Source organism: Grammomys surdaster, unplaced genomic scaffold (genome assembly GCF_004785775.1).
Source record: "Grammomys surdaster isolate TR1022 unplaced genomic scaffold, NIH_TR_1.0 843, whole genome shotgun sequence".
NCBI lineage: Eukaryota > Metazoa > Chordata > Mammalia > Rodentia > Muridae > Grammomys > Grammomys surdaster.
Window position 1 is genome coordinate 5,516,234 of NW_021605262.1, and position 27,607 is coordinate 5,543,840.

Genomic DNA, 27,607 nt, shown 5'->3' on the forward strand with positions numbered 1-27,607 from the left:
AACTTTGAGAAAGGGTTTATTTGGCTTACAATTACTGGTTAAAGTCCTTAACTTCAAGGAAGTCAGGGTAGGAACCTGAAGCAACTAGTTACATTCACAGTGAGAAGTAGACAATGAATAAATGCATGCATGGGGAATGCTCAGCTTGCTCTTAATACAGTCCAGATTCCTTTGTCTAGAGAATGGTGGTACCCACAGTGGGCAGTCTTCCCTTAACAACGAACATAATCAAGCCAATCCCTCAAAGACATGCCCACGGACCAAGCTAACTGAAGCAATCCTTCATTGAGACTCTATTCCTAGGTGACGCTAGATTTTGTCAAGTTAACAAAGCTAGCCAGCACATACTCCCTCATATATACACGGACATATACATGGACATATGCATATACCTCTCCCTACCAGGAACCTAAACAAGGCACTGGCTCAATAATTACCATACCCAAACTTTCCTTCAAATTATTAAGGACCCGCCCTACTTCTCAATTTTATTTTCCATTTACATTCTAACATTCCCCAAAGTCTAGTTTAGTATATGGAGCAGTAAATAAACAAAACAATACTTGAAAAACACAACTGCTGCAGCTAGACAGGGGAAGAAAATTATATTTGCTATTTCAGACCAATAGATAGGACTAAAATCAAATACTACATGGTTTTATTTGGAAATAAAAGATTGCTCATTTGTACTTAAGAATTATGCCAGTTTTATCACTGCACAAGAATAAAGAGACAAGGTCTGATGCAACTCAAGTCCCTTACAGCAAGTACTACCAAGCTGTTGATCATATTCTATGAAGTGACTCCTTGTTCATGAGAACAGAATTTTCACAAGACAAGTGTGAGAGGAAACCTAGGTAAGCTATATATTTAATCACATAAGCTGGTCCTGTAGCTTCAGGTCTCATCAGTAGGAACGGATAGCAGGAGGTACAGTGGCACAGTCAGTCTCATTCAAAGTCTTGTCAATAACAGGTCTATACTCCAAAGTAACCTTGGAGAAAAGAGTTACGGTGAATCAAGGCATGAACATTTACAAACAGCTATTTCTTCTGGGCTTCCGTAAAATTAAACCATCAAGTACATTTACAGGCATGAGAATTATGTAAATTATGGTAATTCCTCCAACCCCATTTCCCTCTACAGCTTATGTTGGCCTCCAACTCAAGCTTCTCCTGTCTTAGCCTCCTGCTACCAGGTGAACAGCTGTCTTTGTCACGAGATTCTGCCTAATTGAATGAATCCACGCAACAATGGACTTAACTTTCTAAAACTGGGAGACAAAATAAATCTATCATTCTTTAAGTTATTCATGTCAAGTATTTCATCACAGTGATACAAAGATACTAACAGTAGCCACCACTATCTCCCTACGACAAGCATCAGACATCTGATCACTGCCCAGTGCTCTTTATCTGGTACAGAAGAAGAGAGCTAGACCTATACTAAGGGTCCCTGTGAACCACCCAGGCACTGGTTTCTGTTTCTAGCAAGAAGCAAGACTCACATTTTTTTTTCAGTAATATCTTGGTTCTGTTAACAACTGGTTTAAAACTAGGTTGCTTTCTAAACTGGTCAACCATCAAAGGCCAAATAGAGTGACTCAGCACATCCTTGGGCTGATGTATGCCCACATACCTTCCCAGTCTTGATGTCCACATATGAGAGAGTGTGCTTCCTCCAGTGTTCCTCAAATGGCCTCTTCTGCTGCCCCTGGATGGGCTTGGAGTAATCAAACTCATCGATCCGCACCTGAGGTAAAAACACACCTCCATCTCTCACCAGAGAACATTAAAACCACAGAAAATATTAAAGATGCACAGACCAGCCCAGGAAGTGGACACTGTGGCAAAGGGCTTTTTATTTGCCAGGAATGCAAATATACAACATCCACTTCTTCATTTTCTCTTACAACTCTGTAAGTAGGTATTTGAATTAAATATCATTTATGTAATTTTTCCTTTAGCTCCATTCACTGAGATTTCTTCAACTTTTTCCTTCAGCATTTTATGGGCTTTTGTTTTGTTTTGAGACAGGGTCTCTCTACATCGCCCTGGCTGTCCTGAAACTCACTATGTAAACCAGGCTGGCCTCAAACTCAAGAGATCCACTTGCCTCTGCCCCCCAAGTGCTAGGATTAAAGGAACATGCCACTACATCCAACTTAACTGTTTCTTAAGTTTAGCGTTTATACCAAAGAACTTTTAAGTGTCAGTACATCGACTGCTAATGAAGAAAACTTTGCATATGGGAATAGGTCAGATGAGCAAGGGGCCCTTCAAATAAAAACCAAGATCAGATACCTTGCTGTTTCTACTGAAAGCAAATATGGGAGGAGAGGCAAGAGGAGGTTCCTTACCTGAGCCAAAGGGCTAAAGCATAGCCCTAGCTGTACATTCCTAAGTACAGTATAAGCCTCCTGAGAGTAAGCAGAATCTACCTCAAGTCTTCAAAGCCTTATTTATCTCTGTTCCTAGCAGATTTTGTTTTGGAAAAATAAGTCAAACAGAGAAAGCAAGCAGGGATGAGAAGAACTGAGTGGGCAGTGTCAGGCCAGTGTAATGTATCTTGAAGACATACTTTGTAATCTTCCCTGGCATGAGCTCCCCGTGACTCCTTCCGTGCTTCTGCACCATATATGGTCTGCAATGCGCATAGCATCAGATTCTGCAGCTCCAGGGTCTCCACCAGGTCGGTGTTCCAAACCATTCCTGGGGATACACAAGAACCCATGAGAGAAAAACAGGATCCAGTCATGTAGGAACTCTGAACTTACTAGCAACACACAGCTGTGGGGAAGAAACAGCTGGACAGCAAGCATGGAATAAGGTACTGGTAAATGGGACAAATAACAGCCTATCCCAAAGAAGGCAGTATCCTCTCAGAGTATTGCTGACTCACCCCTGTCAAATGTCTTTAGATTCTTTAGGTCTCCATATAGCTGGCTGATTTTTCCACAGCCTTCTTGCAATACACTTCCCACACGGAACACTGCAGCATGGCTTTGCATCGACTATAATAAAATACCATTACAAACTTTTAATGCACAGAAAAAGACAGGCAAAAACTCTTACAACTTTAGATTTTCAACATTTGATATATTAATACAACTTAAACTAGGCTATGAATTAGACTTATGACTTAGACTTAAATTAGACTGTGAATTAAATTTAAACTTAAAGTACTTTTTTCCTGGAGAAAGGGTCTTACTATATATGCATGTGACCTTCCTATTATAGTCTCTCAAATATGCCACTTTACCTTAGTAAAAACAAAATTCTGATTAAACTTAAAATATGTTTCTATGCATATTACGTGTCTCACAACAAATCTGTATGTCACTTAAAATTATTTTACTTCTCTGGCAGCATTTCTGGAACACAACCATCCTAGAGTCCAAGTGGACTAGCAGTGGTGGGTACAGAACTGGAGATCATGAGAGTAAGGAGGAATCAAGGCCTAAGAACCCTGCCCAGGTACTATGCCACACTGTCTTAGGGGCTAGGTTAGCTCCTGCCCATTTCACTCTCTCCAGTTTCTGACTTTGTTATAATAAAACAAGATTCAGTCTAAGGACATCTCTCTCAGAGCTGAAAGGAATAGGTAAAGCAGCACAACTAGTTGTGGCAATGAAAGGTGAGGTGAGCAAGGGAGCTATGCTGGCTTCTAAGTGACCTAGGATGCACTTCTGATGGTCTTCCCCTTCCTATTGGCTGCAACACACATGACAGGGAGTACTAGTCTGAAGATGATGTCAAACTCACAGAAAGGAGAAAGCCAGAGAAAGTCAAGTCCCTAGTGCTAAAGCTGCAACTTATTTCTGCCCTAAATTAATAACTCCCATGTTCCATATTAAAAGAAACACTTCTGCATGAGAGGCTCCTGATCAATGAGGAACAGGTCCTCCTGCTGTCAATCCCAAGCACTGATGCAGGGCGGCTCTCACTGCGTCTGCTCCTACCTTCTGCATGCTGAGGCGTAGTTCCGATGTTCTTATACTTCCATCGGCAAACCTCAACTTGTCAAGATTCATAACTGATTCTTCTCCAGCATTTGCCTTAATTGGAGGAACTTTATCTCCTTAAAAGAAAGCCAGAATTTAACTTTCAAAATCACTTTTGGGGGGAAAAAAAAGAAAGATATGTTGAATGACACTCAAACTGTATCATAGCCATTCCAGAAGTTTGGAATGCACAGACATAATCTGAGCCAACAGTGTCTTGGCACCAACCTAAGGAATGAGATACTGATTCAGAGTCAGTTCTTAAGAACATATACAGAAGAAAAGATTTTGCCATTAAGTAGGTAACCATTTTTGAAACTAAGAGACCTATATGTGATCAGATTTATTGTTACTCTAGTAAAGAAACTGGTTACTCTTAAGATAGTGATCTCAATTTGAGATGCTAGCTTCACACTTTTTTTCATGAAGGGACAAACAGGTAGCTATCTATCCTATGTGTCTTGAAAAGTTGCCTGTTGGTCTTGACTCTTGGGTTCTCTTAATAAAACCTCAAGATTATGACTTTTAGGCAAGAGGTACAACTTAGAGATGTAATGGTTAGCATTGGTGAAGCCCCAGGTTTGATTCTCTGTACCACCTACACACACACACCCCAAATGAAAGAATCTTTTCTATGTTAAAAAAAAAAAAGCAAGGGATTTAAAAAGTTGTTTTAGATGGCATATGCATTTTCTAATGAGAAATGCAGGCAACAACTGCTTCCAGCTACCTCCTTTCCAAGGACTCTAGGTGACTGGCTCTTATGTGTCATCCCAGGCATGCAACTAGTTCATTTTCCTTCCTCTTTCCCTTTTCTGTCTTGAGATAGTCATGAACTCAGTATACAATTCACATCAGTCTTGAACAATTTTTTTACCTCCGCCTTCTAATATGTAAATTATAGGTGTGTGTGTCTGGCTCCCTTTTAGTGTTAAAAAAAAAAATCACTCAATAAAACCGACTTTCTTTTTTGTTGTTGTTGTTGTTGTTGTTTTTTCGAGACAGGGTTTCTCTGTGTAGCCTTGGCTGTCCTGGAACTCATTCTGTAGACCAGGCTGGCCTCGAACTCAGAAATCTGCCTGCCTTTGCCTCCCAAGTGCTGGGATTTAAAACCGACTTTCTGATGATGTACATTGCTTAAAATTTCAGGACTACTATAAATAGACTTGTACTTTAAAACTATCAGACCATTACTCTTTGGGGGAAAATATTACAAACCTTTTCATCTTTAAAATTAAAGAATTAAAGACAAAGTAAAATTTACATTTTTTTAGTAGAGCATTTCAGGTTTTGGCAAAAAGAGTTGTGTTTAAGTAAAGCCACCACTAGAACCGCCTAGCAACCATGATCTGCTTCTTCCTTACAGTTTGCAGAATTAAAATCACATATGCAGCCTTTCAAGTCTTGCTCTAAACATTTAGTCCTTTCATTGCTGAATTTAAAAATTCTTAACGTATTTGTGAACCTCTGCATGTAAAAGTATAATATATTCTTTTAAAACTTAATTTTTCTCATTCTCAAAGCAGGGAATCTGAGTCTCTGCTTTGCTGTAGAAGTGATTTTGAACCTCGCCAAGGCTACTTTTGGTGTTAGAGAAGATGAACCCTGCTTCTGCAGCTGGCCAGCCCTAAGGACCAGGAATTGTCTTCACATTCAGACTTGTACTATGGCATGATTAGGAGTGTGAAGATGCAATATGTAAAATGATCATCCACACCTTTCTCTTTACCAGTGAGGCAAGGATGTGCTGGTCTCTGCACCATCACTACTGTTCACCTATAAAGCACTCGCTCTATATAAACCACAACCAGCATCCACAAGTAATAAGAGGAAAGAATAACAGATGGAACAGGGAGCGGGGTCTCTATCCCTCCTCATGGTATTCTTTCATACTCCTATTCTGAGCAAACACACAAAACAGTGACCATGAAGGCTCCTTAGAGGTTGGAGCACTGGTAACCTTCTGGTTCTGGTGTGTACAAACAAAACTACACTCCAACACAAGGCACATTTTAAAACAAGAACAAAAACAAAACAAAAAAACCAACACAAGTTTAAGCTACCATAAGAAAACCTCAACTGAAATTCATTCTATCCCTGAGAGGTAAGGCCTATATCATCCTTTTATAAATGGAATTCTAAATCTTGTTTTCAGAACAGTCTAAAATTTTTCTATAATTACTAAGAAGTTATAAACTCATTTTTACTATTAATAATATTGAACTGCAAATGTAATTTATAACAAGCAAATAATATGTAATCAACTTCCCCTCAAAATACCAATTTCTTTTTTTATTTTTAAGCTTTTCTTAAATATTTATTTATTTATTATACCGATGAGTACACTGTAGCTGTCTTCAGACACACCAGAAGAGGGCATCCAATCTCATTACGGACGGTTGTGAGCCACCATGTGGTTGGTGGGATTTGAACTCAGGAACTCTGGTAGAGCAGTCAGTGCTCTTAACAGTTGAGCCATCTCTCCAGCCCCCTATTTTTCAGCTTTTCAAGACAGAGTTTCTCTGTGTAGTCCTGGCTGTCCTGGAACTCTAGACCAGGCTGGCCTTGAACTCACAAAAATCCACCTGCCTCTGCCTCCCTACTGCTGGGATTAAAGGCACTTGCCACCACTGCCCAGCAAAATACCAATTTCTTAATAGTGTCTTAAGGACATAATGACTGTAGATTTAAAAAAAAAAAAACAGCAACCAGGCCAGGAAGCAGAGGCTATGAATTCTGGACCAACCAGAGCCATATAGTGAACTGTGACTTTTTTTTTTTTTTTTAAAGTGACTCAAGTCCCTTAGTTTTGTTTTTTTTTTTAACTATTAATATTTCCCAGAGTCTAGTCTCAACATCAATACTGTTTCTAAGGGAAAAAGCAGATTTCCTCTATGATCACTAAGCAAATTTCTAGCAATAAATAAAGACTATGCAGGCTCCTAGAATAGCTTGAGGGCTTGAAGAGAACACATACCAGGCCTGCAAGATTCTGCAATGCTGAGGGCACAGGCTCGGCCAAAGACTACAAGGTCCAAAAGAGAATTTGCTCCAAGCCGGTTGGCACCATGCACTGAGGCGCAGGCAGCCTCCCCACAGGCATACAGACCAGGCACAATCTGATCTTGGCCATTCACATGCTTCAGCACCTGCAGGAATACTTTAGATGAGGCAACAAAATACACATGCTTCCACATGCCTGCTTCCCTGGCAGACTCCCCATGCCTGAAGTAGTGAAAGTAATGACTGCATCTTCTCTATTTCATTCTCTTTAGTACATCCCCAGATCTCCATTTGCTCTAGAACTTGTGCTGTTTGCTACCAATAGGTCAAAGGATGTTTTAGGTTCCCCAGAGTGTCAGTTACTACCTGATTTAACTAAGGATTGTGGCAGGTGATGGGAACACCTAAAGGGATGAGAAAAACAGGATCATCTGTTGACCAGGAGTCCAAACCAGAAGGACCAGCTAATAAGCACTTGTGAACTGCTTATAACCCAAGTACCAATTGTATATATAGATCACTAACTTATAAGTTCACTGTACAAGTTTTAAATAATATAGAAAAGCAACTGTAAAATGGAAACAGTGCATAGTATTATAGGTATAGGGGAATTAACATTCTATTGGTTATTACCAAGTAGATGCAAACCCAAGAACATAACCTAGCCTCTTACTGCCTGACAGGTACAGCATTTTATGATTAACATTAAACTATCAAATACACTGCATTTTTGCTTCTATGTCTCTAAGCTCTAAACAGATTTTTGTGAAGTAGCCTTGTCACCATCACCTGTCCCTTGTAGTTAGTGGGAATCCCACCCATGTTGTAATGAACAGTGGGGAGGACTGGGATGGGCTCCTTAGTGACATCCACACCAGCGAAGATCATGGCTGTCTCTGAAATTCCAGGCAGACGTGTGGCCAGCTGCTCAGGGGGCAGATGATGCAACTGCAGGTAGACGTGATCTTTCTCAGGGCCACAGCCTCTGTAAATACAACACTGTGACATGAGGCAAAGAACGGTAAGAAAGAGCTAACTAAAATCACTATGTGAGACTGAATAATCTTTGATCTTGAGGATAATGTCACCTACATCTATGGTCAGTGATACTTTTTTAATCACAGTGTGTCAGGAACACTTCTGTACAAGGACACAACCAAGAATAGAAGCCTATACTCACCAATCTTACATCCTTGCCTTGGGTGCTATGTTTTTCTTTGTAAATATATTAGAAAGTTTCCCATAACCCACCAGACTTCTGAGTTTTAAATTAAAGTGTCAAACCCACATTAAGTCCCTAGATTAAAGCCAGGCACTTGGAACTTAAGGCAATTTCACTGAAAGACAAGTGACACACAAGCCCTGAAGAACATCTGCCAAGACACCTGTAGTATTGAATAAAACAAAGTAATTCCTAAGGCTGAGTATTGGCTGAGTCTGTGAATCTCATGCTCATACCAAGAATATACACTTACACACACACTGATGTGAAGAAGACTCTCAAAATATATGTCTTTAAGGATATACCATAAGCTAAGACGTTTGTCAAAAAATAATGGAGTAGCTTTATTCTCTAACCCTAACCCTGAGGGCAGAGTACCTGTCTGGAAAGGTAGATGTGACCTAATGGCTACCAAAGAGAAAAAAGGACATGTTTATCTATCTGCTTACACTCCTGCATCCCTAGAGGACAATTACAGACCTTCCTTCACGGATCTCAAGAGTCATAGATCGAGACACAACATCTCTTGATGCCAGGTCCTTGGCAACAGGGGCATATCGCTCCATGAACCTTTCACCTTGACTGTTGATGAGAATACCTCCCTCTCCACGACACCCTTCTGTGATGAGGCAGCCAGCACCATATATACCTATAAAAATCCAGGTGATTAAATGTTTATAAATGTTTATAATTAAGTGTTTATAAATGAACGAGGACTAGGAAACTACTTCACATGGTTAATCCTTTTTTAGAAGCCACTTTTTGGAGAAAAGGCCAGGAATAGCAGCTCATTCACAGGGTCTAACCCATACTCTGATTAAACATCATCCATGCTTAGTAGACTTAATTTTTTTAAGTATATCTTTATACCAAGAAATGTGGTAACAAGTTTAAGCAGGAATAAAACAGCTTAGGAATTTCTATCTTAAGTACCGAAACAGCAAAACTTGTTTTAATGGTTAAATATTTATGCTTGTATCAAGTCTAAGCATTTACTCATTACAGGTCTATGATGGCCTAAATATTCACACATTTCAGGTCTATGATGGATACTAAAAAGTCTATCCCCAGAGACCAAAAAAAAAAAAAAAGAAGAAGAAGTTTAGGAATTCATTTAAGTTAAAGGGCAAAGCCCAAATTCAAACCTGAGGAGCATGATGAAGTTTCTTGATAAAATTCTGTGTCTTTCAGTGTAAGGAAAAACAAGGAATGTCAAGTACTGAGTTTTAAGGGACAAGACTAAATAAGGATTATTTTAAAGCTAATTTTCCTTTTATATGCCCAAAAGGTTACATGCTCTAAAAGCGCTTTCCACTTTTCATAGCTTCAGTAACATCCATTGGATAGTTTATTTCTTATATACTGTAAAGAAAGCATAAAAAATGGAGTGCTAAACACAGTAAATGACTAGCTCCAGACAGAAATTGAAGAAAACTAACTCACTTATTTTTCATTGTCTATCTCTGCTCATCTCTATCCCCTGACAGGATGAGCTAATAATTTCTCCCATAACTTGCTCTTTTTCTCTTCCAAATCTAAACCCTAACTTTGGTATCAGGTGCAGTCTGGTCAGTTCTAACTTCATATTCCTCTTAACACAGGTACATAAACCCCTGAAACCAACCAAAACTCTATTATGAACTGCCTTTATGGAACCAGGAGAAACTCTCCTTGAGGATTCAAGGTGGGAGAAGTGCACCACAAAGCAATGAATAGGTACTGCATGCTTAAAATACAGAGAAGAGCCCAGAGCCAGACAGGCACTCTGTCCTACCTGTGGGGTGGAACTGAACAAATTCTAAGTCCTGGCAAGGCAAACCAGCCCTAGTGACCATGGCTGTGCCATCCCCTGTGCTGGTATGGGCAGATGTACAGCTGAAGTAGGTTCGCCCATAGCCCCTGAAAACAGAAAATAGTGACTATAAGTATCAATCCACACCAAACCTCTTCTTATATAGTGAAGTCTCTGAGGCACCAACCTTTAATGAGCCCTTGGTTAGAATGTACTCTGACCCATGCTCGCGCACACACACATACACATGGCACACGATACTTGGAGGCTACATTTGTGGTGTTTTTACCATGGGATGGAGACTGGGAGACAGAGAAGGGGAATTTTGTATTTTTTTTGTATTTTGGTACTCTGTGCTTTATATTCAAAGAATTTTCCTGATATAGATATATAACTTTTATAATGAGTCTTAGTTATGGTTTCTTTTTTCGTTCTTTTTTTTTTTTTTTTCAAGACAGGGTATTTCTCTGTGTAGTCCTGGCTGTCCTGGAACTCTGTAGACCAGGCTGGCCTTGAACTCAGAAATCTGCCTGCCTCTGCCTCCCAAGTTCTGAGATTAAAGGTGTGCACCACCACTGTCCGTTAGTTACGGTTTCTAGTGCTGTGAAGAGACAACATGACTACAGCAACTCTTATAAAGAAAAACATTTAATTGAGGCTGACTTACAAGTTTTAGTCCATTGTCATCATGGTGGGAAGCTTGGCAGCATGCAGGCAGGCATGGTGCTGGAGAAGGAGCTGAGATCCACATCTTGATCTACAGGCAGCAAAAGGAGACTGCCACACTAGGTCTAGCTGGAGTACATGAAACTCTAAGCCTGCCTCCACAGTGAGATACTTCCTCCAACAAGTCCACACCTTCTAATAGTGCCACTCCCTGTGGGCCAAGCATTTACACACACACACCACACACACACACACACACACACACACACACATGAGTCTATAGGAGCCATTCCTAGTCAAACAACCATATAAATAAAAAAATTTAAATATTTTTTAATTTGTTATCTTCTTTTACTATTTCTCTCCCAGCTTTACTGTACATTTGTAAGATATCCACATGATCTGGTAATGTATACTGGTAACCAACTTCCACAATCAATTTAATTAACACATAACATTAACACATAACTTTAGATAATTATCCTTTCTTTGTGGTGTGGGCACTTAAGACTCTTGGCAACTGTATCATTACCGTAGTCAACATGTTATTAGATTTCAGAAACTGCTCATCCCATGACTCAAATTGTTTTTATGTGAATATAAATTTCCCCTGTAGTGTCATGTTGAAAAGGCTTGGTCCATGGCAACTTGCATTATCTAGGAAGTAGTGAAGCCTTTAGGGCATAAGGGTTTATTGGAGAAGGCAGATCTCTCGGGGTATGTCCTTAGGAATATATAGTCTTGGGCTAATTGCTTTTACTTTTTGTCATGAAGTGAAGAGCTGTCTTCCATCACATACTTGCCCTGCTTAAATACATGAATCCATATTCCATGGATTAAACCTGCTGAAAACATTAGCCAAAATAAACCTTTTCCTGCATATTGTTGTGTTTGTTTACAGTGGGAGTCTGGCCATGGTGAGTACTACAGGAAACATTTGCATAGATGACATACTCATGATGTGACTATGCTGACTTCATTCCCCGTTGCATACACTGCTATGGTGGGACTGCCACACCATGTTAGTTTCATTCTGGCTTCAGGTAGGAGACTTTGTGTGTAGGCCTCATGTTGACAATGGGTGTCTTTCTTGATTGCACTATATTTTACTGAAGCCAAGGGCTTGTCAACTAGCTAGCTAGTCTCTCTAGCCAGCATATGGTGGAGAATCCCTACTCTGCCTCCTAAGTCATGGAACTGCAGACAGGGCCATACTTGTTCAGTTTTATGTGGGTTCTGGGCATCTAAGGTCTGACACTTATGTGTAGGTGGCAAGTACCTTGTCTATAAAGCCTCAGTCTTCTTTAGTTTTTTGAGGCACTTCCACAATAACTACCAATTTATACTCCCAATAGCCTTTAGACTTTTAGGGCACTTTTTGCTATATCTTTCTTTTTTTAAAGATTTTATGTTTATGTGTCTGTGTGAGTTATGTAACAAGTGTGTCAATGCCCAAAGTGGCTACCTCAAAGCTGGAGTTACAGGGAGTTGTGAGCCTTCTGAAGTGAATGCTGGGACTAGAACTTAGGTCCTCTGCCAGAGTAGCAGCTTTTAATACTAAGCCATCTCTCCACCCATTGTTTTAAGAAAAAACAAACAAAACAAACAAAAAAGAACAGGCATTGCCATGACATGTTTGTGGGAGTCAGAGGGAAACTTAAAAGGAGTTTATCTGTTGTTCTACCATAAGTTCTGGAGATTGAACTCAGGTAGATTGCCAGACTTGTGTGGCAACTGCTTTTACCCAGTATGGTGGTCTGATTAAAAATGGCCCCATAAGCTCGTATATTTGAATACTTTGTTCCCAAACTAGTGGAACTGTTTGAGAAGGTGTGTCACTGGGGTGGGCTTTGATGTCTCAAAAGACTCTGGATTCTCTCTGCCTCATGGTAGTGGATCAAGACTGAGCTCTCAGTTGCTCCTTTACTCCGCCATCATGGGTTCTTGTCCTCTGAAACTGGAGGCTAGATTTAACATTTCCTATCATAGGTTGCCTTAGTCATGGCATTTTATCAAGTAACTTAAAACAACTAAGACAACTGGCGGCTTTTTCTCTACATCTTCATCAACACTTACTATCAGCTGTATCATTACATTAGCCCTCTTCACAAATGTGGATGTTACTTGAACTCTCCAGATGTTTAATGGTTCTGAGCACTTTCATAAATCTGCTGACCATGTGTAATCCCTCCATCCTGGAAAAACATCTATTCAGGTTCTATACCTATTTTAAAATGTTTGTTCACTCAAACTTTCTTTCCTTTTCTTTTTTTTTGGTGGTGGTGGTGGTGGTGGTAAAGGAGACTGAATCCAGGACCATATGGATTCCAGACAAGCAAATACTCTACAACTGAGATATACCTTCAGCTCATAACTTTAAAAATGGTAAAAATGAAATCATAAAGTGAAATGTACTTATTTTCATCATACAAGCAGATAGTACTGTTTAGTACTTCTTGATTCTAAGAATCAGTATACATAGTAAACAAGAAAGCAAGAAAGTTTATCTGAAAATACCATATGACTCTCCAAGCTTATTATTTATATAAGAACAGGTAAAGTAAGCTTTATAATGCCAAATTTTGCCCTGTTATGCTCAGAGAATATCTATATTGTGACACAGGTACCAAGGCTGGGAAAGGTTACCTTCCACATGAGGTAACATGAAGGCCTACATCTGACCCACTGCTCTGAAACATTTTATTTAACAAAAAAGCAAACACCCTCACCCCTATGCTGACACTCAACTTTTATATAAGAAATTAAATACAGTAAAATCCTACCCAGTAGCAATAACAGTGTTCTTTGCTCTTATTCGGTGTATGGTCCCGTCTTCTATGCACAGTGCGATGACACCACGGCACTCCCCATTTTCCATCAGAAGATCCAGTGCAAAATATTCCACAAAATAACTGGTGTCATATCGCAGAGACTATAAGGAAAAGATCCTACATTTCAAACTGCATTTCAGAGTAAGATTAAACCAACACCCCAGTATGGCCAGACTTAGGGCTATAGTAGGCAGTGCTGATAAGCTCATTTCCATGAACAGAGCAGAGTCAACACTGGACAATGCTACCAGGTGGATTTAATAGTCCTGATGGTTAATGTAAGGAGCTCTAAAGAGCATAGACACACTCTTAAAACAACCACAGAACAAGCACATACTGTCATATTTTTTCAGTGTCCTCGGCCTAAAGGAAGCTACTGGTGCTCTAATATTTGCAATGTTAACCAGCTGTCATTACCTTCCGTAGACAGAGCTCAGATTACTGATTATCTGGACATGCCAAAATAGGCTATCTAGTGTAGTGTTTCTCAACCTACCTATTGCTGTAACCTTTTAATACAGTTCCCTCATATTGTGGTGACTACTAACCATAAAATTATTTTTGTTGCTACTTCACAATTATAATTTTGCTACTGTTATGAATGGTAATATAAATAGGTGTTTTCCAGTGGTCTTTTGTGGGTCACAACCCACAGGGTAAATCACTGATCTAGTGACTAATGTCCCTCAAGAGTTCATACAGTTAAATGGTGAAGTATTAAAACATACCAATCAGTTCAGTAACTTAGAGGTGATAAAAGCGCATTAATATATTTAGTGCTCATTAAGGGGCTGGCCAGGAGTCTGATCACGTATGTCCCAGTGAGTATATGGGCAAAACAAATTGGGACTTGTTTTCCTTTTTAGTGGGGGAATCTAGGAGGTTGCACAGGATGGGGGGGGTAGACCTGGGAAGACTGAGAAATGGATTGAGGTACATGATGTGAAATCCTCCCCCCATCATAATAATATTAAAAAGAAAGAATACTTCCTCTGTCCTTGGTATGTTATGAAGCACAAATTCAAAATGGTAAGCGATGATTACCAACTCAACTTTCCAAAACAGACACAAGGAATAACATACTTGTCTTAGAGACAGCTTTTCAAAATACCTGGTCAATACTTTCAGATTAAATAATTATTTCAGGTATCTTACTATTTGGGTTAGTTTTTTGTCAATTTGATAAACTAGAATCATCGAAGTGAGAACCTCAACTGAAAAAAATGTTACCTTAAGATTAGACTGGAGGCAAGCCTTTGGAGGCATTTTCTTTACTGAGGATATGAAGGGGCCCAGCCACTGGGTATGGTACCATCCCATGGCAGGTCTAGGGCTCTATAAAAAAGTAGGCTGAGCAAGACACAGGGAACAAGCCACAAGCACTGTTCCTCCAAGGATTCCACAGCAATCCCTTCCTCAAGTTCTTGCCCTGACTTCCCTTCACAATGGACTAAAACTATAAAGTAACACAAACCCTTTCCTCCCTAAGCTGCTTTTGGTTATAGTCTTTGTCACAGCTATCAAGGTAGAACATTACTAATTTTTTTTAAAAAACAACCCATGGGGTGATTGCCTCCTGTCCTATGAGATTTCCACTGTTATCATAAACACAATCCTTTACCACCAAGTCAGCCTTACTCTTCCATACAAGGTGTGTAAGAGTGAGTGGCCTGTCCGATCAGCCACACAGCAACACCGATGAGCCTGCCCGCCTTTTCCAAACTTGAGGCTCTGTCCACCAAATGCACGCTGATAGATCTTCCCATCTTCAGTTCTGCTAAATGGCATACCATAATTTTCTAGCTGTGAAACACAAAACAAGCAAAAACATTATCTTAAACAAGTAAAAATACTCATTTTTGTACCAAATTTGCACCAAACCCAAAATCATATTCTATGAAAACACTGATAATTCAGTAAGAACAAAAAAAAAAAATTTTTTTTTTTTTGGTTTTCCAGACAAGGTTTCTCTGTGTAGTCCTGGCTGTCCTGGAACTCACTCTCTGTAGACCAGGCTAGCCTCGAACTCTCGAACTCAGAAATCCGCCTGCCTCTGCCTCCCAAGTGCTGGGATTAAAGGCGTGCGCCACCAGTGCCCAGCAAAAAAAAAATTCTTAAATGAACTGAATAGTTACAGGAAAACCTTTCCTCATTGGTTCATCATTACCAGGGATGGGACCCTAGAGCTCAATTGCAGTAGCCATGCATTCTCCAAGAGCCTTATCCACAGCCTTCTTTTTTTTTTTAATTTATTTTTTAAAAGATTTATTTATTAATTTCATGTATGTGAGCACACTATAGCTGTCTTTAGACAAACCAGAAGAGGGCATCAGATCCCCATCACAGATGGTTGTGAGCCACCATGTGGTTGCTGGGAATTGAACTCAGGACCTCTGGAAGAGCAGTCAGTGCTCTTCCAGAGCACTGCTGAGCCATCTCTCCAACCCCCTCTCTTTTATTTTTATATAGATTCTTTTGTAATACAAGCAGAGCACATACACAATGACCCAAGAGTTTCCCTTCAGTTACCTCAACCACGGAGGCAGGAGCTTGCTCTGTCATGTAATGGATGGCATCCTGATCCCCCAGCCAGTCAGAGCCTTTCACGGTGTCATAAAAATGCCATCTCCAGTTATCCTCTTCCATGTTCCCCAGAGCAGCATTGATACCTCCCTGGAAACACCACACAACTGAATATATGTCTTAACAGCTTTTGCAGCCAACCTCCTCCCTTAGATCTGATTCAGAGAAAGCAAACTCCTTATGTGGTGACTCTTCATGAGGGTTAAGGAGCAGTAAGGCATGACAGATTCCAAATCATGAGACTTCCCCTGAGTAGATAGGTGGCTTAATCTTTATTTGTGATGGGAATGTTGTTTGATCTCCAGGCCTGTAAAGACTAGAAAAGATCCTTATAACTCACCCATTGCTCATCTACCTGACAACTAAAGGTGTTCAATGAATCTATTTGGAAATTTTATATATAGAGTCTCACTGCATAGCCTAGCTTAGAACTTACTTTGCAGACAAGGCTGGCCTTGAACTCATAGAGATCCTCCTGCCTCTGCTTCTACCTCCTTCCAAAGTGCTAGAATTAAAGGTTAGGGTCTGGTCTCCAACTTATATTTCAATTCATCCTTTTTATATAATCTTTTTACAAGAGAGGATACCCTAGTATGATTTGATTGTTTCTCAATGGTGTACGTATCAGAAGGAGCCACAATACACAGTACAATGGTGGACCCTTTGACCTTTAGGGATATGTACTCTTAAGAGGAATTAGAGTAGTTTTTACTAGACCTTAGACAGTTCTTGTAAGTGTTCCTGTAAAAAAGCAAGACTAGTCCAGTAACTGAGCCACTGCTGTGGACTCAGTTGCCTCCCCTTCCAGACTCCAGACTCCTAGCTTCTCGATAATCCCTGCTGCATTGTATCCTGTGCACACCCCGCCCCCCTTCTCCCAAAGCTGCCTTCTGAAGGGTTTCTACCAAGGAAAAGAAATCATATTCTATGTCTGCTATCTAGAACCTCCACTCTTTTGATCCCTTTGCTGATGTAAGTAAGGGTAATGACCTCCTTTCTGCAGGCACTGAAGATTATACTCTAAGAATTCAACAGAGAAATGGCAGGAAGACCCTTATTACTGTCTAAGGGATTCCTAATGATTAACATTAAAAGGAACTAGTGAAGGCATTTAAGAAGAAATTTGTCTGCAATTATACTAATTAAGCATCCAGAATATGAAGAAGTAATTCAACTCCAGGTGGCAAGAACACATGCCAATTTCTGAAAGAGATTGGACTGGCTAAGGACAATCAGCTGAAGGTTCATGGGTTTTAACTGCTGTGACTCTCTGAAGCTTACAGGAGAATTTTCTTGCAATGAGTAAAATTTCCCTTCTGTCCCTTGCCATAAGTTTAAAAACCTCAAAGCCTGTACAATGTAACAATTTGGGGTCTGCTTCTAATCTGGACTAGTGTAACTCCTTCATGCAATAAACTGAAAAGAGCCATGTTGCTTAGTCTTCAAGTCCCTCATTTAAACAGGTCAAGCAGTAAGCCCTGGCAGCTTTAATCCTGAAACAGAACAATAACAATGTCTGAGCCAAGCGTAGAGTCCCCTGCCCTAAGAGAATGTCACCACTTGAATGGCCCAGGTCTAAGAGAAGCTGGATAGTACTACACCGGCTATACCACTAGAGGGAGTCCCTGACAGAAAAGGAACCCCTGGTGTCTGACTAGGTAGGCAGAATTTAGAAAGCGCCATCTTTCAAAGAGATCATAAACATCTTGTTTGCCACCAGGGCCATCTTTTGAACCAGATATATTCTATCTAAGGGACATTGAAACAACTGAAAGGTGAAGCCAGCCTGGTATTAGTTAAACTTATGGCAAGAAAATATCAAACTGATGCCATAGGTAATGTAGTTAGCTGTAGAGGTTTCAAATCACTAGCAGCAGCTGCCCAGGGTCATATGAAGTAACAAACTTTTTTTGTTATTTCAGTTTGAATTTTTTTGTTTTCTTTTCCCTTCCAGTTTTAATGTTATATAAGGTATTTAAACCTTTATTTAAATAAAACTTGTTTTCAAGAAAGAAAGAAAAAAACAAAAACAAAAAACCCAAGATTAAGCCCATCCATTTTCTGGTCTCCTGTCTGGTAACATGACTTTTTCCTCTCATAAGATAGTATCATGGTGGAATCTGTCATGCTACACTGCTGGCAAGGGACCCCTGACCAAAAGGCCAAATGCATAGGGCTACCCAATTTCTGGACTTTAAAATCTCTTTCTTTATGCTACCAAACATTGATTATTGTTTTGTAACAATGGGAATAAATACGTATATCTTACTTCCTTCTCAATTGTTGTCCAGTAAGCTATGTAAAAGCTGACCTCAGCTGAATTTCTTCCCTTCTCATTACTACTGTGCCTTAGTATTCCCAGTTACGGTATCTTTCGGTTTAGATGAGTCACAAGGTAGAAATAAGAACCTTGTGGGAACTAAATAAATGTTACTTTCTTTTCTTCTTTACTCAACCCCTTCAATGTAAAGCCTGATAACTTTTAGTTACATATTTATAGCAGGATACAAAAGCTACTTTGAAATAAAATGTGTAACTGAGAGTACCCATCACTTTACTGTTGCCTGAAAACCAGGTCACAAATGCTGGTCTTCTGAGAGCTCTCAAATCTCTAGAACTACAGTCTTACTCTACCTCTGGCTAATTTTCCTTAAGAACTAGTTGGCAAACTATTTTCTCCCCCTCTGTTATGACTGCACTACCCATCACATTACAACTTTACAACAGTAGTGAAAACGACCTATTCAGGTCTCCTTTTTCCTCTAGGCCACAATTTCTTCCAGTATGTTTTAATTCTTTAGCTTACAAACCACCTTTGCAAGTAAGTGCTCAAAGCATGCTTCAGCAGAAACAGATGAAGGAGGCCTTTTCCAGCTCCTGGAAGCCATCAACTTTGCTAATGGCTTAGAAAAAACTACTCAGCTATCAGGAAAGATAGTCAAACATGAATCTGGTACCTATATAAAGATTAGTGTTACTAAGAGTGGTCCCAGTGATCCAAGAATAAAAATCATTGTTAATTTTTCTCAACTTGAGAGCATCAAAGGCCAGTATTTTTCTATGTTTTACATCCATGCCACCAAAGCTCACTGTTATCCATATTTAGCAAGGTGCTATAGTGTAGATATATATAGTGTAGATATATATATAGTGTAGATATATATATAGTGTAGACGGTGCTACTGGTAGATAATGGAGCCTTAGGAGGTGGGGCCCAGTGAGAAGAATTTAAGAATTGGGGTGTGCCCTTGAAGGGGATACAGTACCCTGACTTCTCTATTGTTTTTACTTCCTGGCTGCCTTGAGATGAGGAAAGTAGCATCCTGTACTGTGTGCTCCTTCAGTGATAAAATGTGCTGCCATGGTCTCAAAGAGCTCAGCCACATTATCTTGGCTGGAATCTCTGAAACCACAAATCAAACTAAGTCTGCCCCTTTATAAGTTTATTATCTCAGGTATTTGTCTCAGTGATAAAAGCTGTCTAAACTTAAGACCTGGCCTGTGCAAACATTTATTTTTTTTTTTAACCAGGGAATAAATGTGGAGGAAAATGTGTCTCCATGATAGGGAGACATACAGGAAGTGGGACAGCTGGAAAAAGACTCATGTATGAAAATAACAATGAGGTGCCAACCCCACAATGATCCTGAGGAAGAGATTACAAGCAGTGACTTGGAAAGTAAGAATGAATGATGGACTGGATGCCAACAACTGTGGCTGAAGCTTGATAAGAAGGCAAGAATTTGTATTACAGGAGAGGTGTACAAGATCTGTAGGCATCAAAAGAAGGCCTTTCTCTTACCTGTGCTGCAACAGTATGTGATCGGGTAGGAAACAGCTTTGTAAGGCATGCAGTATTAAACCCTGCCTCAGAAAGGCCAAATGCAGCTCGCAAGCCTGCCCCTCCAGCACCTACAACCACAGCATCGAATTCATGATCCACCACTGGGTACTGAGTAGAAATCTGAAAAGGAAATTCAGCTATTCATTATATATCATAAAACATCAAGACTATAATTACAAAATAATCACAGGAAAAGAATAGCTGCTGCACACAGAAAGAAGGCTTCCAATCCTGTTCTGGCCTGAGTATGCATTCTTGGTGCTGAAGTGTGGTACAGACAACGAGCCAGCAATCAGATTTCATGGACAATAGATGGACAGCTACACACAGACACACTCACATTTTTATTTTATTTTATTTTATTTTACTTTATTTTTTATTTTGAGACATCATCTTATTCAGGCTGGCTCAAAATTCATCATCTCCTTGCTTCTGCTTCCCAAGTGCTGGGACTAAAAGTACATACTATCATACCTAGCTTTTTTTTTTTTTTTAAAAAAAAAAAAAGTTTTTGAGAGCATTTCAAATTTTTAAGATTCCAATCTTTCTATTCTGCTACCAAAGCAGGGAAGTGTAAAAGTAGAAGAAAACATCAACACAATGAGCTCTAATTATGTCTTTTTCTCAACGCTTTTACTCCTATGTCCACAACCATATCCATTTGTCTACAGTAACTTAACACACAAACAGATAATGCTTCTTCACCTGTGATGTAGAAGTCTCTCTTGAAAACAATGTTGCTTTTAAGTTAGCACATTTCAGTTTGCCTGGGCACAGACCACAACTATATTTCAGGTCTATATTTAAGGAGAGGGTCTGTGTAGGAAGATTTATTACTGAGAAATTGTCAAGCAATATTCTATAGCCCTGCTAGTACCTATGATAAAAACTTGTGAGTAATGTTCATATTTTTTTAAACAGAAGCAAAACAGGCTAAATACAGAGGAGCCTCAACTCCGGTAGCCATAGTCTTATTTTGTGCAGGAGTCCTGCTGCTCATCATAGCATATGCAGCTCATTGATAGTTTCTTACTTTGTTACTTTACTTGAATTTAGTTTAAAGATATGCCAGCAAAAATGTCAGTATTGGGCTGGTGAGATGGCTCAGCAGTTAAGAGCACCAACTGTTCTTCCAGAGGTCCTGAGTTCAAATCCCAGCAACCACATGGTGGCTCATAACCATCTGTGATGAGATCTGATGCCCTCTTATGGGGTGTCTAAAGACAGCTACAGTGTACTTACATATAATAAATAAATAAACTTTAAAAAAAAGTCAGTATTATCTATAAGTAGTTTTGTAAGTATTATACTATGCACATTTGAGCATAAATTAATATTCAAAATTTTTTTTCTTTAAATATGTGTAATATTCAAATATATTTAAATGATTATAGATCATAATCCTTCAAAGCAAGAAAAGTTGTTTGCAAAATGGTGTGCACCTTTAATCCCAACAGAGTTAGATGGATTTCTGTGAGTTTGAGGCCAGCCTGGTCTATATAACAAACTCCAGGACAGCCAGAGCTACATAGTGAGACCTCGACTTGAATAAAACAAAAACAAGAACTCTTTGTAATTGAGCAACAAACTTACCGCATCTGAAACTTTAGCTGATGCCTTCTTGCTCTCACCAACAGAGAAGTGAAAGCCACAGGTCTGTGTTTGGTGTGTTCCTGGCCACTGCAGAGATATGAACAGTGTTAGGTCTTAAAGGAACAGAAACAGAAGAGAACGAATCAAAATTTTCCTTCTAAATTGTTAAACTTCCTATATATCAAGCTGCTCTCATTCTTCTAGAAGGTTTACCTGGGACCCCGAGTAAGAGGCAAAGACTCAGGTCTTGTCCTCTCTACTAAGGTGGCATTCTAGGAAAAGCCTTTTCCAAAACAGCCTGTTTCCCAACAGGGTACTACTGACCCTTGCTTTGCAGTATATTATTCTGTTAACTTGGTAAAGAACGGCAAAGAAACCCATATTGGTGTGTTTTCTAAATATGAAGCATTTTTACTGGCTCCATCTTAACCCTTTGCATACTGGCTCTCTGCATGTCCTTCAAGACTTTTGGTTTTAAGAAAATGAACCAGATACATACTGGGAGACTTGTACTCTAGAACAGGCTACCACTTATTGAAACAAGGTAAACTTTAAGCTTAGGAATGAAATCATTTATCCCTCTACCACAGATAACCAAGACTTTGGCTACACCCCCTCTCATGGATAAGGCCTGTTCTCCCTGACTGGTTGTCCTTAGCCTTCCTCTGGAAACTTCTATAACTCTCCACATCCAAGATTAAGATAAACATATACTCAAGAAACCTAGTGTCAGTGAGATCAGTCCACTGTGAATCCAGTCAGCCATTAAGAGAATAAATTTTTCATTTTACTTTCTCTATTTAAAAAGACCAAAATAGGGGTTGGGGATTTAGCTCAGTGGTAGAGTGCTTGCCTAGCAAGCGCAAGGCCCTGGGTTCAGTCCTCAGCTAAAAAAAAAAAAAAAAAAAAAAAAAGACCAAAATATAATGAAGAGACTTGGACATATCCCCTCCCCCCAAAAAAGTTCTAGGTAGTTAAGTACACTTAGTAATCAGAAAGGGGGAAGTCATGAGTGATCTTAAGAATTGCATGTTTTTACTGTCCCTAAAGCTGTACCTGTCTTGGAATCTGTTCTACAACTAGGCTGTCTTGTCTGGCCTCAGTGGGAAACGATGCACCTAACTCCCCTGCAGACTTGATGCTCTGTGGTAGGGAGATACTCAGGGGGCCCCTCACACACTAAGAGGAGAAGAGGAAGGGGGATGGGGAGGAAGAAGTATGTGAGAGGGGGACTGGGAAGGGGCAGCAATCAGGATATAAAATTAATAAATAAATAAATTAAGAGGAAAATATTAGAAAATACCTATAACAACTAAAAAAATCCCTATGTTTTTGAAGAAGCATTATTATGTGACGTGAGAAAAATTTGTAAGACAAGTAAGGGAGATCAGAGAAAGAAATCTGGCAATGTAAAATGAGTAACTTCTCTGTAAGCTGAGAGGCTTCAAGTCATGGTAGGGCCTAACACATATACACTTATTTATGTATTTTTTGATACAGGGTCTTACTGTGTTGATCTGGCTGGCCGGCCTTGAACTCAGAGATCCACCTACCTCTGCCCACAGAGTGCTGATATTTAAAGGCATACACCACTAGGAAAAACATACTTTTTTTAAACCTCCTTTAAATATTTCATAGTTGGTTAAAGAGGTGGGGTGTGTGTATGTGCGTGCCACAATAAATAAAAGTGGAAGTCAGAAGACAATCTGTGAGTTGATTTTGTGGGTCTCATAAATCATAGTCAAGTTGTCAGGCTTGGTGACAAATTTGTTTACCTGCAAGCCGTGTCTCTAGCCCCATTTACATTTATTTTAGTAATTCTAATTAAAAGTTTCTTGGATTTTTATGTAAATCTGAATTAGTAATGTGACAGACTTCAACTTTACAATATCCAGCCCATTAACTTGTTTTCATTGACGAAGCAACTTTTTTAAAAAAATCTTTATGATTAAAACTTTTGGAAACAGCCGGGCGATGGTGGCGCACGCCTTTAATCCCAGCACTTGGGAGGCAGAGGCAGGTGGATTTCTGAGTTCGAGGCCAGCCTGGTCTACAGAGTGAGTTCCAGGACAAGCCAGGGCTACAAGAGAAACCCTGTCTTGAAAAACCAAAAAAAAAAAAAAAAAAAAAAAAAAAAAATTTTTTTTTTGGAAACATGGATGAGGAACATGAATGAGGAAATTTATCTACACTGTAACAAAAAGGACACTTACACCTTGTCCAGTAGGACAAGTGTTCTAATTTAAAAAGTTGGAGAGAGTTTGAGAGGAGCAAGGGCTATTAATTATCCCCAATAAGCAAAGTGGCTCAGTAAGCCAAGTATCTCATCAGCTGAAGTTGATACAAACCATCTTCTACACAACTCTTGCCATTGTAAAATCACCCAATGAAGATCTAAAGATTGCTGGCACTGGGAGAGGAAGTAAGTAGTTTAAGATAACTAAATTCTTTTATCATTCAGAAAACTGATGTCTAAAAATCTACCTATTTGTTACAGAAATGGAGGTAAGTACTAGTGTACAATAGCACTGTTTTAGAAATTGCTTCCATTACTGAACAGAATAGTTTATCCCTCTTTTATAGAGCTTTCTTCATCTTAATGATTTAAAAAATAACTGTGTGAAGTTATTTTCATTAACAAGCTTAGCTTTTAAGGACAGACAGATGACTCAGTGGGGCAAAGGTGCTTCTTGCTAAGCCTGAGGACATAAACTTGATCCCCAGGACTCACTCTGTAGGAGAGAAGCCATACCTCCAAGTTGTCTGCTGACTTCTCTATAGTATGTGTGAACACATACAAACAAATGTAATAAAAGTTTTTTTTTTAATTTTCATTATTTTAAAGTAGAGATGCTTAAAATACAGTTCACAAGGATATCTATCCCTGACTCGGATGACTACAGCTTAAGCTTTCAGAGGCTACCTCACAAGTCTCATAATCCACACAAAAAAACTGAAGGTCAGTGGGAACTATGGACCCAAATTGTGTACTTACTCCACTATCTGAAGATCTTTGGGGCAAATCCCCAGGAAACTCCAAATTCAGATTAAAATCCTGGTTATGAATAAATACTAAGCCAGAAGTCTTCAAATGAACCAAGAACCACATCACAACATAAAGAATTGAATGTCACTGGTTTTACAACAATCCCAAGAAGCCAAACAAAATGGTTTGACTGTAGAAGTCTAACTAAATCATATAATTCTAGATCTACCAGTAAAACATTAAAAACAACTCATCCAAAGAAAAGGTGTATTCTACTATGATGCTTCATGTATTGTTCCTAAGAATTTTTTTTACAAACTTTATAGAAGTCAGCTGACCTTATTCTAATTTTTTCTATGAATTAAACAATTTTAAATGTTTGTGAGTCACATCAGTGTATTGGAACCACACAAAGCAAAACAAATCTGATGAGCTGATAACCTGAAAACATTTGTCAATACAAAAAACCTCGACAGTACAAAACAATTCCTCGTCTTCAGCATTTCTCAGCTGGTAGTCAAATTTCTTTTCCTGCTAACTTGATTCTGTTCTTTTGTAAACTCAAATTCCTCATTAAAAAACAAACAAACAAACAAAAACAAAAAACAAAAAAAAAAAACCTTCAAATGCCAATGAATATTCAGTTAGAGGGCAGAATTTTGGTAGGAACAGTCATCCTCATGAAGAGACTTTCTTTTTTTTTTTTTTTTTTTTTTTTTTTTTTTTTTTTTTTTTTTTTTGGTTTTTCGAGACAGGGTTTCTCTGTATAGCCCTGGCTGTCCTGGAACTCACTCTGTAGACCAGGCTGGCCTCGAACTCAGAAATCCGCCTGCCTCTGCCTCCCAAGTGCTGGGATTAAAGGCGTGCGCCACCAACGCCCGGCATGAAGAGACTTTCTTAAAATCAAAAGGCATATTTTGAGAGGTGCCACTTGTGTGTCAATTCTGTTTTTCCTGTCTTATTATCCCGTTTACTGGAACTTCACCACAGAACAGTTATGAAGCACCACGACAAAGAAGGTAAACTGCAGGCTGATTATATGATTCAACTAAGGAAGGTTTGAAAGAAATAGCTTCCAATTATGTCCCTATGAAAAGAAAATTATGCAGCCTGGTCTCATATGCTTAGAACCTTATTCTTACTTTCAACTGGAATTTTAACTCCAGTCTGAATAAAAGTCAGTATCTAGGTCTTAGTGTCCAGAGGAATCACTGAGCACTAGCCTAGGATGAGGACATACTGATGTAGAAGAAATGAAGTAAAAGAATTGATTTTTATAAAAGATTTATTAATAGGCTTGCTTAGGAGACATTAAGTCACACAAAATAGCATTTAGCTAAGGAAGTGTTGCCTCCAAAAATACCCCCAAAGATATGAGTACAGTAACCAGGCGTGTTAGACATAAGTAAAATTAAGGGTTCTAGGATGTAAATGTTTCTTCAGCAGGATTGAGCAGACATTAGGCTCCATTCCCTTAACAAAGGAGGTAAGCCAACTTAAAACTATTAAGCCCATTTCTCTCTCAAAGACCCTTCCTCTAACAGGTAATTCAAGGAAGTAGCCCTGGGTGACAATCATCTTTAAATATGGTATTCCAGAAAGCCCACTTCTCTTCTTAACAAAAGCTTAATTCTGACAGCTGGACAAGCTGACCATAGGTAGCAACAATAAAGATGTACTTAAAAATAATTCAGGCAATGTGGAATACCTTTGCTATATAAATCTTCTACCTGCCTAAGTGGCCAGACTTGCAGTCTTCTGTCTAAATTGGTCAAAGCGTAAACTGGATCTGGGATATGAAGGGGTTTAAAGATGTGAACATATGTGCTATGCATAAACCTAAGGTGTAAAAAGTAAGTAAAAGTTAAATAAAGTTAGTAAACATCTTCTCTCCTTGACTGTTCCTTTTTGGGCATTAGCCAGAGCTGGGTTCAGGTTATCATTATTACTTTTTTTTTTTTTCCTGAGTCTTTGGAGTGAATCCTGGACATGGGGCGGGCTCACCTATTTCTGCTACAATACAATTCTGCTACAATTACAGGTTGCTGATTTATTATTTCCTGTAAAAGACTTCAATGATCAGTACTTAAAACCCTCCTTGCAGAGCCCAAGGGACAGAGGTGGAAGTAGGAGTCTGTGGCAGCAAATAAAAAATCACAGAAATTATCAATGTTTGAAAATGCCTTCCGGTCTTGCAAGAATAGCTGCCAACTAACCCTGCACATTTAATTGAACATAAATTTTAATATCTATTTCAGAAAGTAGACAATTGCAGCCATAATTATATGCACAATGCAAGTCGATACTGTTCAATGTCTTGGGGCTTTTACTTCGTAATTAAATTGTTAAGTAGGTAGGTGGGCCAGTTCACTTTAAAGAACCCAACCTGTCAAATTAAGTTTGTGTTAATAAAACCCTAGAAATTTGATGAATAACATGTGACCGGCAAAGAGTACACTGAGACAAGATCTGACAATCTGGGGAGGCCAACTAGGACCCTTGCATCCCTGAGCCACCCTGTGTCCCTCTTCCAATGCAAAACAGAAGTCGCAAGATTGGATGAACACGGTGCAGAAAATATCAGGTCTCACCTGATATTTTCAAATCTCTCTCTGATATTTAAAATCAGTAGCTAAGGCCACTACACAAAATGTATATGCTCATCACTTATATGTCTTTAGTGTCGACACCCAGGCTACTCGCAGACCTGCCAGTATCCAGAGTGCCACAGGCCAGTCCCTCGCGTTAACCTTGAAGAACTTAGCTAGACCAAGACAGGAAAGGCCACACTCCACGTCCGCGACCTCGGGGACGTGACCTTCGCCGGAAAGCTGTCGGCTTCGGCCCACTGCACCTTCCCATACCCAGCCTTACTCGGGTAGGATCGCAGGATTAGACGCACTCCTGGTGCCCGCCATGCCGTGGCACTAACTCACCGCCCCAGCTAGCGCCAAGCGCCGCCCGCGAAGAAGTCTCGAAACTGCGCCAACCCCGGCCATGTCTGCCTTCCCGCAAGCCTCAGCGATATACTGCGCTTGCGCGCCGAGCCGCGCCGTTGTCGCGCTTGGAAGATTCTGCGCCTGC

The 27,607-nt window shown here is 39.5% G+C and overlaps 1 protein-coding gene and 1 pseudogene across 1 annotated transcript; one reads left to right on the forward strand and one right to left on the reverse strand.

Annotated features, from left to right (window-relative positions):
• Sdha (succinate dehydrogenase complex flavoprotein subunit A) lies at positions 1–27,572 on the reverse strand. The gene is made up of 15 exons (XM_028782703.1): positions 27,460–27,572; positions 21,538–21,624; positions 19,903–20,064; positions 16,047–16,190; positions 15,156–15,320; positions 13,470–13,618; positions 10,003–10,127; positions 8,709–8,877; positions 7,796–7,991; positions 6,981–7,152; positions 3,962–4,080; positions 2,902–3,013; positions 2,581–2,711; positions 1,639–1,752; positions 1–994 (listed from the first exon to the last, which is right to left on the reverse strand). Exons 1-15 carry the CDS (start codon positions 27,520–27,522, stop codon positions 908–910), a joined length of 1,995 nt encoding a protein of 664 aa, XP_028638536.1. The 5' UTR covers positions 27,523–27,572; the 3' UTR covers positions 1–907.
• LOC114634068 lies at positions 17,028–17,357 on the forward strand (annotated as a pseudogene).
• Positions 27,573–27,607: the final 35 nt, after the last annotated feature.

Excerpts from the sequence above, each read along its gene's own strand:
- Sdha (XM_028782703.1), bottom strand. The coding sequence starts at position 27,522 with ATGGCCGGGGTTGGCGCAGTTTCGAGACTTCTTCGCGGGCGGCGCTTG. Across the intron at positions 13,619-15,155 it reads TACACACCTTGTATGGAAGA|TCTCTGCGATATGACACCAG; the intron begins GTAAGGCTGACT and ends TTTTCCTTATAG. Across the intron at positions 7,153-7,795 it reads CCACTAACTACAAGGGACAG|GTGCTGAAGCATGTGAATGG; the intron begins GTGATGGTGACA and ends GTATTCCTGCAG.